Source organism: Stenella coeruleoalba (genome assembly GCF_951394435.1).
Source record: "Stenella coeruleoalba genome assembly, chromosome: 14".
Lineage (NCBI taxonomy): Eukaryota > Metazoa > Chordata > Mammalia > Artiodactyla > Delphinidae > Stenella > Stenella coeruleoalba.
This window is the reverse complement of record NC_137160.1, coordinates 81,343,635-81,356,149: the sequence shown is the minus strand read 5'-3', so window position 1 is coordinate 81,356,149 and position 12,515 is coordinate 81,343,635. Positions and strand designations below refer to the sequence as shown.

Here is a 12,515-nt window from a genome sequence, read left to right as displayed (position 1 = left end):
TTATTTTGTAGGTAACATGATTGTATACATAGTCCAAATCTGAATCTGAAGGTTAATTCTCAGTCTTCGTTTTACCTGAGCTGTCAGTTTATCCTGTCAGTCTCTCCCTCCTTGAAAGTCCTTCACTTCACTCGTTCTCCTCCCTCCCCCACCCCCTGTCCCCTGCCATCTCCTTGGCTGCATCTTCCACATCCCACCAGAGGTGAAGAGGTTCCAGGGCCCAGTCCTCGGCCTTTTCTGTTTGCAGTTACTCCCTTGAACTCCTCTCACCTCATGACTTCAAATACTGTCCATGTGCTGACATCTAATATAGTACCCACTAGCTATCTAAAGCTATTTAGAATATTTAAGTGGTGTTCCTTGCCCCCGCTTCAGCTAATACTTAACTACCAGAGCTCGAAACCCTCCACTGTCTTCCTGTTTCATCTGTTACAAAAGCCAGATGCCTTACATTGACTTTTAAGATCCTACAACCTGCTTCTGCCACTCCTGCCATTAACCTCTCACTTCTTTTTTGCAAACTCTGTTCCAGCCATGTTGGCCTGGAGGCTCCTTGAACGTGCCAGGTCACGTCAGCCTGCACGTCTGTTCTCTCTGCCACACTCACATCTTTCACATTTTTACTCAAATACTGCCTTCTCAATACTTTATGTAAAAGCGCAGTCATACATAATTTTCTCTCTTCCCTGCTTATTTTTAAATATTCTTCTCCGTAGCACTTATAATCTACTTTCACATTCTAGTGTGTCTTTCCCAAACTAGAGGGTAAGTTTTATGAGGATGAGAACTTGGTTTGTCTGTTGCTGTATCCCTATTGCCTTTCACATAATAGGTACTTAGTGAGTGAGTGTTTAACAAATCAAAAATGTGCAGAAATTGCCATCCAGTAATACTCCATATGTTCTCTTTATAGGTCATTAAACAGTTGATGAAAAAAGAATTTACTCTGGAGTTTTCACGCGATAGAAAATCGATGTCGGTTTACTGTACACCAAACAAACCAAGCCGGACATCGATGAGCAAAATGTTTGTGAAGGCAAGTACAACTGATTGCAGTTGAGATGTTCTTACCAGGATTGGAATCCTGGGTGAGCTAATAAATAAAATTGTTGATATAAATCTGTAACATTTCCAGGGTGCCCCCGAAGGTGTCATTGACAGGTGTACTCACATTCGAGTTGGAAGTACTAAAGTCCCCATGACTCCTGGAGTCAAACAGAAGATCATGTCTGTCATTCGGGAATGGGGCAGCGGCAGCGACACACTGCGATGCCTGGCTCTGGCCACTCACGACAACCCACTGAGAAGAGAAGAAATGAACCTGGAGGACTCTGCCAACTTTATTAAATATGAGGTTAGCTAATGAAAAGCTTCCTTGCCCACATCCTGCACATTCATTGTGTTCAGACAGCACTCCTTCAATAAAAGGTCAAACGAGTCTTGCTTTTGCCAAGAAAAGGGTGCGGTTATTTGTTTTTCTTCAGGCCAAATGTATTTATTACCTTTATAATTTAGATTGCTGCTTCAGACATACACAGTTAACAACTTAATACAGGCCTGTTACTTTCAAAGTAGAATCATCAAGGCTAAAAACCTATTTTGCAGCTCTCATGTAAATTTAAGATATTTTAAAAATTGAGGCTATTTTTAAAACACTCAGTTAGTTACTAAAGGTCAAATTGTCCAAGTGGAGAGATTCCGTCTACTTTTCTGCTTATGGAATACTTTCATATCAAGTATGTGACTTCCTGAAGCCTTGAACAGGGAACAAATTTGGGTAGTATGGGCAACTAATTGGCCACTATCAAAATGTTTTTATTCCTCGGTATATTTTTTCCCTCATTTCAGAATATTATTATGAAAGCTAAAGAATTTGGTAACAAGAATGTAGTGATTTTTAATTGTTTCTGACTTATTGGAATTAATACTGTTCTTCATTGGATTTATATCAATGGTGTGAATTCTATCATAAGAAAATGCAGAAACCTTTGCTGTCCACACTGGGGGGAAAACCAGAATTTCCTGTTTTGACATAAGGTGATTCTTTAACTCTAGACCAATCTGACTTTCGTTGGCTGTGTGGGCATGCTGGACCCTCCAAGAATTGAAGTGGCCTCCTCTGTGAAGCTGTGTCGGCAGGCAGGCATCCGGGTCATCATGATCACCGGTGACAACAAGGGCACTGCTGTGGCCATCTGCCGGCGCATTGGCATCTTCAGGCAGGACGAGGATGTGACGTCAAAGGCCTTCACGGGTCGGGAGTTTGATGAGCTCAGTCCTTCAGCCCAAAGAGAAGCCTGCTTGAATGCCCGCTGTTTTGCTCGAGTTGAACCTTCCCACAAGTCTAAAATTGTAGAGTTTCTTCAGTCTTTTGATGAGATTACAGCCATGGTGAGTGTCTTTATACATGTACACAGGTAACAGACTACACAGACACAGCAGATTCTAATTCTGACCATTAAATTTTTAGTAATAGCTCCCATATTTGGAACTTCTTTATTTTTGTCATGATCTGGGGCTGTTTATCAAGGATTCTGTTGACCAGTAGTTGGCATGCTGTATGTTGCATGCATGGAAGATTCTGGAGAAGTTTAAGACCTGGAAGTCTGAATCAGTCACAGGGGAAATATTTGGTGATATCTTTTTTAATCTTTGTTGTGGTTAAAATATACATGTTTGTATCTCACGTTTCTAAAAGCTGATTCAGGACATAATCCACACTCTGTCACCCAGTTTTGGATAGCCTTACCTGAGATGAGATGTACTGGTGATGTGTTCTCTTAAGAGCTACCTGTTGATGAAGCATTTCCCATATTCTTCCTCGCATCTGATTTTTTCACTGAGACATGTTAACATTGTGTCATATTTGCTTTCTGCTGCTTATCTGTGAAACTTCACACTCTTAAAAACAATTTTGTTGATTGAAACCAGTTATTATAGCTGTCTTCCTCCCTTCCTCTTTCCTCCCCCTTCCCTTCTCTCTCCCAGAGGAAAGCACCATTCTGAATTCAGTACTGGGTGTTTACTATAGAAAACATACATGGGAATGATAGTTTTGTATCTGTAGACAATATTTAAGTGTTTTTGCCCTTTTTTGGTCTTTATATATATTATATATTATAGTTTACATATTTTTGAAGTCTGCCTTTATTCTACTTGAGATTTATCCATGTGGATACAAGTATTTTGTCTTGACTGCCATATTGTGTTTTGTTTGGTAAAAAAATAATACAGATAATTTGAAGTCCCCTTTGTCCCACTTCCCTCTGAAGTGTCACCTATTATAGCTCGTTTGGCAATTTTACATTTCCCAGGTGAAATGTGTTTTATGACACCAACTTACAAAAACGAAAACTTTTCCAGAGAATTCTGTTGTCCAGAGGCCCAACAGCTCCATTCATTCCCTGGCTTTAGGATGGCTGAGCGTTTGTTGGCAGCGTGTTAGGTGGCAGGTGTAAACCAGTGGTGGGTTTCTAACCCTTTCAGACTGGAGACGGTGTGAATGATGCTCCTGCTCTGAAGAAATCTGAAATCGGCATTGCCATGGGCTCTGGCACCGCGGTGGCTAAAACCGCCTCTGAGATGGTCCTGGCTGATGACAACTTCTCCACCATCGTGGCTGCCGTGGAGGAGGGACGGGCGATATACAACAACATGAAGCAGTTTATCCGCTACCTCATCTCGTCCAATGTCGGGGAAGTTGTTTGGTGGGTCCCTATGACCAGCTCACATATATTCCTTGGCTTGTGATGACCAGTTTTCCAGATTTGCTCTTCATGTGGCAGTAGCTTTGCTCTTAGTGCAGCGGGAGAGAGGGAGGGCCGGGCAAGACGAAGGAGGCCCTTGTGAAGGTAGAGGTACTTCCTCTGGTCCTCAGGAGGGCTGTCTACGGCTGCTCCAGTGTGCAAAGGATACACTTTCACATAGAAATGAATTTAAATTAGCTATATAAGGTAACATAAAATTCTTGGTCTTGTAAAAGTTAACTTAATTTGAAATTGGATATAATAAATGTTTTATGATTGCCCAGGGAAAAAGTTAAAACAATCATTGCTGTCCACTGATTTTTATGGAGGAAGGTGGGGTGGTGATGTTATTTTAAATAGTGGCCAAAAATAATTTGGGGTCTTTTTCTTCTTTTCTTGGATGGAAACAGTATTTTCCTAACAGCAGCCCTTGGATTTCCTGAGGCTTTAATTCCTGTCCAGCTGCTCTGGGTCAATCTGGTGACAGATGGCCTGCCTGCCACTGCACTGGGGTTCAATCCTCCTGATCTGGACATTATGAACAGACCACCCCGGAACCCAAAGGAACCACTGATCAGTGGGTGGCTCTTTTTCCGTTACCTGGCTATTGGCTGTGAGTACAGTTTTTTATATTATTGATTTTTAAACGAATGTTTGAGTCCAAATTTTGTAAATGCATCCCTTAAAACCCCTTTTTTTTCTGTTTCCATATTAGGGGAGCAAAATATGGAGACTGCCCTTTTGCAGTTTAATGAGCTGTGTATACCCAGTTTACAGTAAAGTTATTCCTTTACTTTAGCATCCTCGTTCTTCCTTGGGCCTTTGTGAATGAGGTTCTCAGATTTAATCTATGGGCAAAGGACATACAGGGAGGACTGAGGCCTTAAATCACCAAAATGTAAAACGAAGTCCCCCTTTCCCTGAGTGAGAGAAGGGATCTGTGCATTCATCAGCAATGGTTGGTTCTTCCACATGTGTGGCCTTTGTAGACCTCGTCCTGACCCAGGATGCTGCTTCTCTCTTCCTCATTTCATAGGTTAGGAAAGTGAGGCCCAGAGAGGTTAAATGACTTCCTTAGGGTCCCATAGGAAACTGTTTTGTTTTAATATGTTCACATGATTTAACACTCAAAAAACACACAGTGGCATAAAGCAGGAAGGCTCTCAACCAGTTGGTTCCCCTCCGGCACGCCTTCTTGGGATACTTTAGCAAATAGATCCATCTTAGGTGTTTATTTTCGCAAGCGAGATGGTAAGCTGTATACACCTGTATGCTGAACCCTGTCTTTTGTATTTCTCCCTGTTTTATGGGTAGTTTTACATCAGTACCAGTATAGCTGCCTTATTGCTGTGCACCACCTGCCTACTGCTCTGTTGGAATTGCTGGGTTAGAGGGTGTGCACTTGGACCTTTCAGTGGATACTACTGCATTGGGACAGTCTCTTATTCTCAAGTGCCTGTGTTCTCCACTACCCTTGGTTGTTTCTTTATAATAAACTTGCTGAATTCAAAAGTAATTGTTGGGGTGGGGGAAGGGATGGTCCCAGAATTGGCTTCAAGCACTGCCATGTGCTCAGCGTTCTGCACTAACTGCTCTAATGGCCTTTCCATATAAAGGTTCTGCCAGGCCCTTGATGGAGCAAATAAATTAGTGTATAACTGGTAGCATGAGTTTGCCAAAGTCATGACGGGTGTGATCTGGTGCTCTAGCACAGCATGGCCTTCCTTACATGGAGAACACGTGCCTGCAGCCTTAACATACTGGCCGCTGGTTAGAGAGGGCATGGCTAGTGTGAAGGTCCTACCAATTCTAGTAGGTGCATTTCCTCACAAATTCTGGAGGAAAAGCTGCCTGGTTCTTCTGTACCACAGACACCCTTCTCGTTACGGAAACCATCAGCCTAGCTGCTTTATCTGATGCAAGTGAGCAGGTGCCAGTGGTAGCACAGGCTCATTGACATACCATGTCTTTGATCTCTGTCCTAGGGGTTGGCCCTCGAGGCAGCACCTGCAGTAACGCTGCAGGCCGTAAACCCCATGTGTGTTAGTGTCATGATGTTTGTTCCCAGGTTATGTTGGCGCTGCTACGGTGGGTGCTGCTGCGTGGTGGTTCATTGCTGCCGAGGGTGGTCCGAGAGTGTCCTTCTACCAGCTGGTACGTAGCCACCTTTCTTTGTGTACCTTAGATGCAAGGTGGTGTAAGTCTTCACAAACAGTTGTCCTTGAGCTTTCTATGGTTTGGATGTCAGTCAAATAATCTTAATACTCTTAACAATAAGCAGTTGCATCTAAGGTTATTCTGAAGGACCAGGGCTTCTCTGGGAAATGCGGTGAGATTTTGTGTGGGTCTGTGTTCTGGGTTTGGTGTGGAATTGGTGTGTGGACTTTGGAAATGTCCTTGGCTGATGAGGAACTTGATTGGGCTTTTGTTGCAGAGCCATTTCCTACAGTGTAAAGAGGACAACCCGGACTTTGAAGGAGTAGATTGTACCGTCTTTGAATCCCCATACCCAATGACAATGGCGCTCTCTGTTCTAGTAACCATAGAGATGTGCAACGCCCTCAACAGGTCAGTGAGTCTTCTCAGCATGCTGGGGCAAGAGCCTGACAGCCAGGGTGCTGGGGGATTGTGTGTGTTTCCTGGTTGATTGAGAATCACAGGAAAGCTCCGCCCTCCCCAAAAGGAAGAACAAGCAGCACCGGTTTTAAGAGCTTAAGTCATCATCACCTCCAGGAAGTAGTGGGAGTGCTTAGCCACATGTTCTTCAAGAGACAGCAGAGGCCAAAAATAGGGACTTCTGCACCCCTGTGTGCCAGTGCCCACAGGGAAGGAGCTCTTGCCCTTCAGCATTGAGACAAACAGTATCACCTAATTAAGCCAGTGACAAAAATGGAAATTTCAAAATAGCCTAAGTGTCAAGGGCAATTGAGAGCAGGTTTGAACACACTGAAATGGGATTGCTGTGCTGAAGCCTAGATTTAAATTGGAAGTCTGTCCTACATCTGAACATTCTTCCTTAACTTTGCCACTGTAGAAACTTAATAGAATTAGGTCAGTAGGCAATAGGCAGTGCCAAGTTAGCCGTCACCTTATTGAAGTGTGGTTCTGAACAGTCTCTGTCGGTGATGGCATATGCCTTTGCCCTTTCAGCAGGCACATTTCACCCACCTACCTCTCCTTGTTCTGCAGCTTGTCTGAAAACCAGTCCCTGCTGAGGATGCCCCCTTGGGAGAACATTTGGCTCGTGGGCTCCATCTGCCTGTCCATGTCACTCCATTTCTTAATCCTCTACGTGGAACCCTTGCCAGTAAGCGGTGGGGGGAGCCTGGGCTGGGGCCTGGCTGCCTGTCCAGCAAGTCAGGGAGCTTGATGAGGTTTCTTTGTGTTTCAGCTTATCTTCCAGATCACACCACTGAATTTGACCCAGTGGCTGATGGTGCTGAAAATCTCCTTGCCTGTGATTCTAATGGATGAGACCCTCAAGTTTGTGGCCCGCAACTACCTAGAACCTGGTAAAGAGTGTGTGCAGCCTGCCACCAAATCCTGCTCGTTCTCAGCATGCACCGATGGGATCTCCTGGCCCTTTGTGCTGCTCATAATGCCCCTGGTGATCTGGGTCTATAGCACAGACACTAACTTTAGTGATATGTTCTGGTCTTGACTGACAGTTTTGCATAAAGGTGATGTTTAACTTAATCAATTAATTTTTTTATTGTTTAAAGCAACTGTCTATTTCTGCTGAATTTTCACATGAACATACTGGCTGGTGAAGGAGGTTTCATACTCTAGATTTTGTTTTGCTTTTTCTGACTCCAGTGGGGCAAGATTTTCCTTTTTTATACACATAATTAAAGTGTCCATTGACATGTACAGAGAACTAACACTATTTTATGCAAATATTTTTTTGTAGATGAAAAAGCATGTACAGTGTTCTGTTTAATACTCATCCTTGTATAAAAAAATAGTTGAGCCAGCAGACATTGTCAGCAAATTAATTGGCAGCAGATTTTAGGAAATGAATGTGTGTGGTTTTTTTCTAAAACTAAATAGCATGTATTGTGTCTTTTGCATGATCATCTGGATTTAATCTGAGATCACAGTCTAATTTTTATTCATAAGCCAATTTTTCTGCACTGAGCAGAGTACTGCTACCTCAGTCAGTATTTTTTTTTTGGTTTGCCCCACCCCCACCCCTTCACCCCTTGGCCCTTGTTCACCTCCACCCCACCTCCACCCCCACCCCGCTCGGCTGCTTCTCCTGTAGGGTTTTGATGGTTCTGTTTACATCAGTCTTAACAAGAGGTATGCTTGTTCTCGCTTGTGCAGAAAACATTGTTCCAGATTCAATCGACCAGGTTCATGTCCCCTCACATAGTTTTTAAGGTTATTTATTTAAATGTCTAATGTATTTTATTGTAACAGACATTGTTTTGCCAACATTGCCTATTTCAGTGGCACTTCACAATCTAGTTTAAAACGAAAAATAAAACATTTTAAATGGACAGAGAAAAATAACTGTCTTGTTTTTAACTCTTAAGTGGCTTAGTTTGAACTAACAGATGTCCAACTTTCTCTTAAGTTCTTAGTTTTACTTTTAGTTTTACTGTGCTTGAGGGGAAGAAGGATCCTGTTCTGCTGCATAGGTGGTTGTAGGAATTTTATTTTTAGTGTATAGGCACTAATTGTTATCTGTGATACATTTTTATGCAAGTTTCTGCTGGCCTGTTTTAGCCTGGTGTAGAGGACATAAGGGCAAGTGTGTATGTGTGTGTATGTGTGTGTATGTGTTTTGTAAAATCTGTAAATAGCACATGACCAAATGAACATATTGTATAGAACTATTTTTATTTGAATGTGGCACTAACCACCACCATCGTTACTATGACAAATGTTTGCGCATGTTCGAGATCAGTCTTAACCAACAGTGTGTAAGTCATTAACAGTCCTAACTGTGGTGTTTTCCTCCAATGCCTTCCAACATCCATCAACTAACGTGAGTATTCCCTGAAATTTGGATGCTTTAGCCTAAAGGTTACTGCCACTAAATGAGCTGGCTATATGACACTAATGAGTAAGCCCCTTATGTCAGGCACCCTGAGAGCAGCGGGCATATGACTTTACGTGGCACCTGTGGGCTGGGGTAGCTGTTCTCGACGCCACCCACTGCCTAGGATAACAGCACAGCCACATGTCAGTTGGGGAGGGCCTGGGGGAAGAGAAGGTAGTTCTGCTTTGGTCAGACTGACAGGTGCCTTCACAAATGCCAAGATGAGGATTCACAAAAACTTGTCATGGTTCCTTTGATCTTTGTTAGCTGCAAGGACTTGTCCCAGAATCTTGCTACCTGGTTCAATAAAAAGCAAAAACTGAGTGAAAGCAAGTAACCAATAAAATCATGCATCATTTGTTGCATGACTTTTTTCTTTTTATGGCTGCGCTGTGCGGCTTGTGGGATCTTAGTTCCCTGACCAGGGACTGAACTCAGGCCCTGGCAGTGAGAGCACTGAGTCCTAGCCACTGGGCTGCCAGGGAATTCCCTGGTTCATTTTAAATAGGCCACCTTTTTCCACCTTCTGGGTCATACTCTTTGCAGCTGAGATTTAACTGTGCTTTAATGTACCCTGGAGAGAAAAGATACTGGCCATAGTTCTGCTCAGCTAGCAAACAACCAGCCCCATCATTAGCCAGGGTGAAGGAGGGCCTAGGCAGCAGCTCGTATTCAGGGTGGTAGCTCACTGCACGTGAAGCCCCGAGAGTTCTTGTGGGTACTTGAAGGTACTTGGGCCCTAGCTGGATACAGGGCCAGCCAGAAGACATGATGTAAATGCTGAGCGTCTGGGGAAAGGTTAACAGGTATCAAGCAGGACAAGGTGCTGCGAAGTTAAGAGGTCTCCATGTAAGGGGGTAGAAAGGTCACATGGAGGCAGATTCTTAATTTAGAGTCCTGGCCTGGCTCATGGAGGCCTCTCAGAGGAGGAGGAGCTGGTTTGGTTGGCAGAGAATGTAGGGGATAACATTTTGCCAGTTTTAGTGTTATGGGGTGTAGGAACAGGTTGAGCAGATCAAATGCAAGGAGTGTGTCTCGGCTGCAAACCAAACCAGGGTGTCTGAGCTTGTTGGGTGGGGTGCCATTCAGTGGTCAACTTTTCCTGACTCAGCTCCTTGATTATTATTGGCCCTTGCAAAGTAAGTTGAATGGTATGGAAGGCTATTACCTTGTGCTTTCTCAGCTTCAGGCCTGTCCAGCCCACAGAGGTGGTTTAGGCACCCATTTCCCTCAACTCAGACAGCTGGGAGTGGGAAAGACCCAGTGGTGCAGAGTCCTTTTGTCTGCTCTGTTTCAGGCTTCGCCACCAAAAAACGTCTGATTGGCACCTCCTCAGTAGTTGGTGCTGCTGTGGGCACATCCCTGGCCTCTGTCCTATAGGGAGCAGCAGGTACCCAGCCCCATCCTCACCAAGTACCCGCAGGAAGGCACCGTTGGCCTCTCTGCTTCTGCTGCTATCAGTAGCTGGATAGGACGGCAGCATCCTCAGACCCATCATGTTACATGCTCTCAGGCAGCTCTTGCCTGAAACTTGCTCCAGGTTCTTTCTCAACGGGCAAGTGGGCTGAAGGCCCATCCCATCAGTGTTCTGTTTTTTTGCCACCCCATGCCCAGACTGACCTCTTTAGTAGAGCTTTACCCTTTGCCCAGGAGATGGCAGTCTTACACGTTTCCTAAGTGGGGTACTGTGCCAGCAGCTCATTCTGCATCTGTACAGTGCAGGTGACACGTTGGGTAGGGAGAGCTGCAAGAGCTCAGAGACAAGCAGGGCAACTGCCACCTTCCCTCACAAGCAGCGGCTGCCACATTACCTTCAAACTGGGGCCTCAGGCCCCTGAATGTCCGTGTGGTGGGCAGACCTCAGGAATATCCAAGACCACAAGCGTTATTAGCTCAGTGTCTGCCAAGCCTGTTGTGTCTGCAGGGCGGAGGCACCAAATTGTGTCAAAACCACCACCCTGCATGTGAGGGTAATCTGCAGCCTTTTTTCTTGAAAGGGAACAGTGATAAGCAATTCCCCTTCTAGGACTGGATGCAGCCCAGAGGCTGGCCCCTGGGGAAGGAAGGAGAGAGGCTTGGCGCTGATTACCACGCTGCTCACTCTGCTTCGCCTTCCTTACCCTGTGCACTGCTAACTGAGGACTTCGTAACTTTTGTTATACCTGAAGCGATTAAGTGTCTGCCTGGTTGGATTCTCTGTAGCCAGGTGACATGAGGGGCCTGTGTTGCTGAGCCAGTGCTTCTGGATGCTACCCTGTGTAGGCAACCCCTCAGGGACAGTTATCAGAAATGCTAGTCTTAAAATCTTAAAAGATCAAACCGAATATTCCTTTTCATCTGTCACTATTAATCTTAAATTAGTTATTCTAACATTTCCTCCCCATATTTCATAAAGCTGATTTCCTCTCTCTTTCCTTTTCAGCAATACTGGAGTAACCGCTTCCTAAACCATTTTGCAGAAATTTAAGGGTGTTCAGTTGCGTGCATGTGCGTTTTTTAGCAACACATCTACCAGCCCTCTGCATGATTGATGTTGGGGGGATAAAGAAAATTAGAAAAAACTCCCCAACTCATTGTGTGTTATGTGGAGGAAACGTGTATTACCAGTGGGGTTTTTAGCTTTTAAATCAAAATAATTACAAATGTACAGTTTAGCTTAATGAATCAGAAAGCCTCTCCAGAGAAATTTGGTTTCTTTGCTGCAAGAAGAATGAGGTTCTGAAACCTTATCCAAGAGCTTAGAAGCCATCAGCCAAGTTGCCATATTTCTCTGTGCAAAATGTCATAGCTTAAATAAATGTACAATATTCAGTTGTAATGCATGCCTTCAGTTGTAAGTAGCCAGATTTCTCTATGGTGTCATTGAAACATGCTACTTTTTAATTGGCCCTGTACAGTTTGCTTATTTATAAATTTATTGAAGACACTACAGGTGTTGAATGGTTAAAAATGTAGGCTTCCAGTTCATAACTTCGGTTATATTTTGAGTGTGCAGCTATTTTGCACTGTATTAAATGTAACTTATTTAATGAAATCAGAAGCAGTAGACAGATGTTGGTGCAATACGAATATTGTGATGCATTTATATCAATAAAATGCTAAACGTCAATTTATCAACGCATGTTTGACTTAGACTGTAAATAGAAAGCAGTTTGTTTCTGTGCTGGCAACAGGCATTGCACAGACATGGTTTCAGGTAAATAAATCTATTCTATGATAAGTTCACAGTGTGGTGTTGACTGTTCTCCTGCAGGAGGGGTGGGTGATGTGCACTGAGGACCTCCAGCCCTGCACCCTGAGCAGTTGTGCCCTTAGGTAGATAAAAGGGACAGAAAGTTCCTGTTGACTTTCTGCATAGGAGAGCAGAGTGGTAGAAGGTCTGGTTGTGTGACATGAGATCTATAAAATATTCCTGCCCTGGTTCCACTGTCTCCCCTTAAGTATGAGAAAAAGAGTGTGTCATGAGTGGGGTTTTCAGAGATAACATGATTTAAAAGTTGTCAGCAGCTTGGAGACTATAGTGATGGAGAGATACTTGTAATACTACTCAGATGCAAAATGTAAATCCCACTGTTAATAGATATAGAAAAGAGCTGAGTAAACCAACTATACTCCAATTTAAAAAAAAAGAGAAAGGAGGTCCCCCCCCCCCAAAAAGGAACTGAAATCTATATACATGGGAAAAATATTTGATAAATTTTAACATCCATTCTGTAAAGGAT

At 43.8% G+C, this 12,515-nt stretch overlaps 2 protein-coding genes across 3 annotated transcripts in view; one reads left to right on the top strand and one right to left on the bottom strand.

Moving 5' to 3' along the window:
- ATP2A2 (ATPase sarcoplasmic/endoplasmic reticulum Ca2+ transporting 2) overlaps window positions 1-12,223 on the top strand; it is a 61,340-nt gene extending 49,117 nt beyond the window's left edge. The window contains exons 12-21 of one of the 2 annotated variants that reach the window (XM_079942204.1): window positions 914-1,036; window positions 1,136-1,354; window positions 2,056-2,391; window positions 3,487-3,707; window positions 4,157-4,359; window positions 5,815-5,900; window positions 6,181-6,314; window positions 6,936-7,053; window positions 7,138-7,258; window positions 11,216-12,223. In XM_079942204.1, coding sequence (XP_079798330.1) covers window positions 914-1,036; window positions 1,136-1,354; window positions 2,056-2,391; window positions 3,487-3,707; window positions 4,157-4,359; window positions 5,815-5,900; window positions 6,181-6,314; window positions 6,936-7,053; window positions 7,138-7,258; window positions 11,216-11,229 — 1,575 coding nt within the window. In that variant the 3' untranslated portion in view covers window positions 11,230-12,223. Of the gene's footprint in view, window positions 1-913; window positions 1,037-1,135; window positions 1,355-2,055; window positions 2,392-3,486; window positions 3,708-4,156; window positions 4,360-5,814; window positions 5,901-6,180; window positions 6,315-6,935; window positions 7,054-7,137; window positions 8,084-11,215 lie in introns of those variants that run through there. The other variant, XM_079942203.1, reaches the window with a different exon arrangement.
- Window positions 8,220-12,515, bottom strand: part of ANAPC7 (anaphase promoting complex subunit 7) — a 48,012-nt gene continuing 43,716 nt past the window's right edge. Inside the window, exon 16 of the transcript XR_013831241.1 lies at window positions 8,220-9,090. The gene's annotated coding sequence lies outside the window, so the exon portion shown is untranslated. The remainder of the gene's footprint in view (window positions 9,091-12,515) is intronic.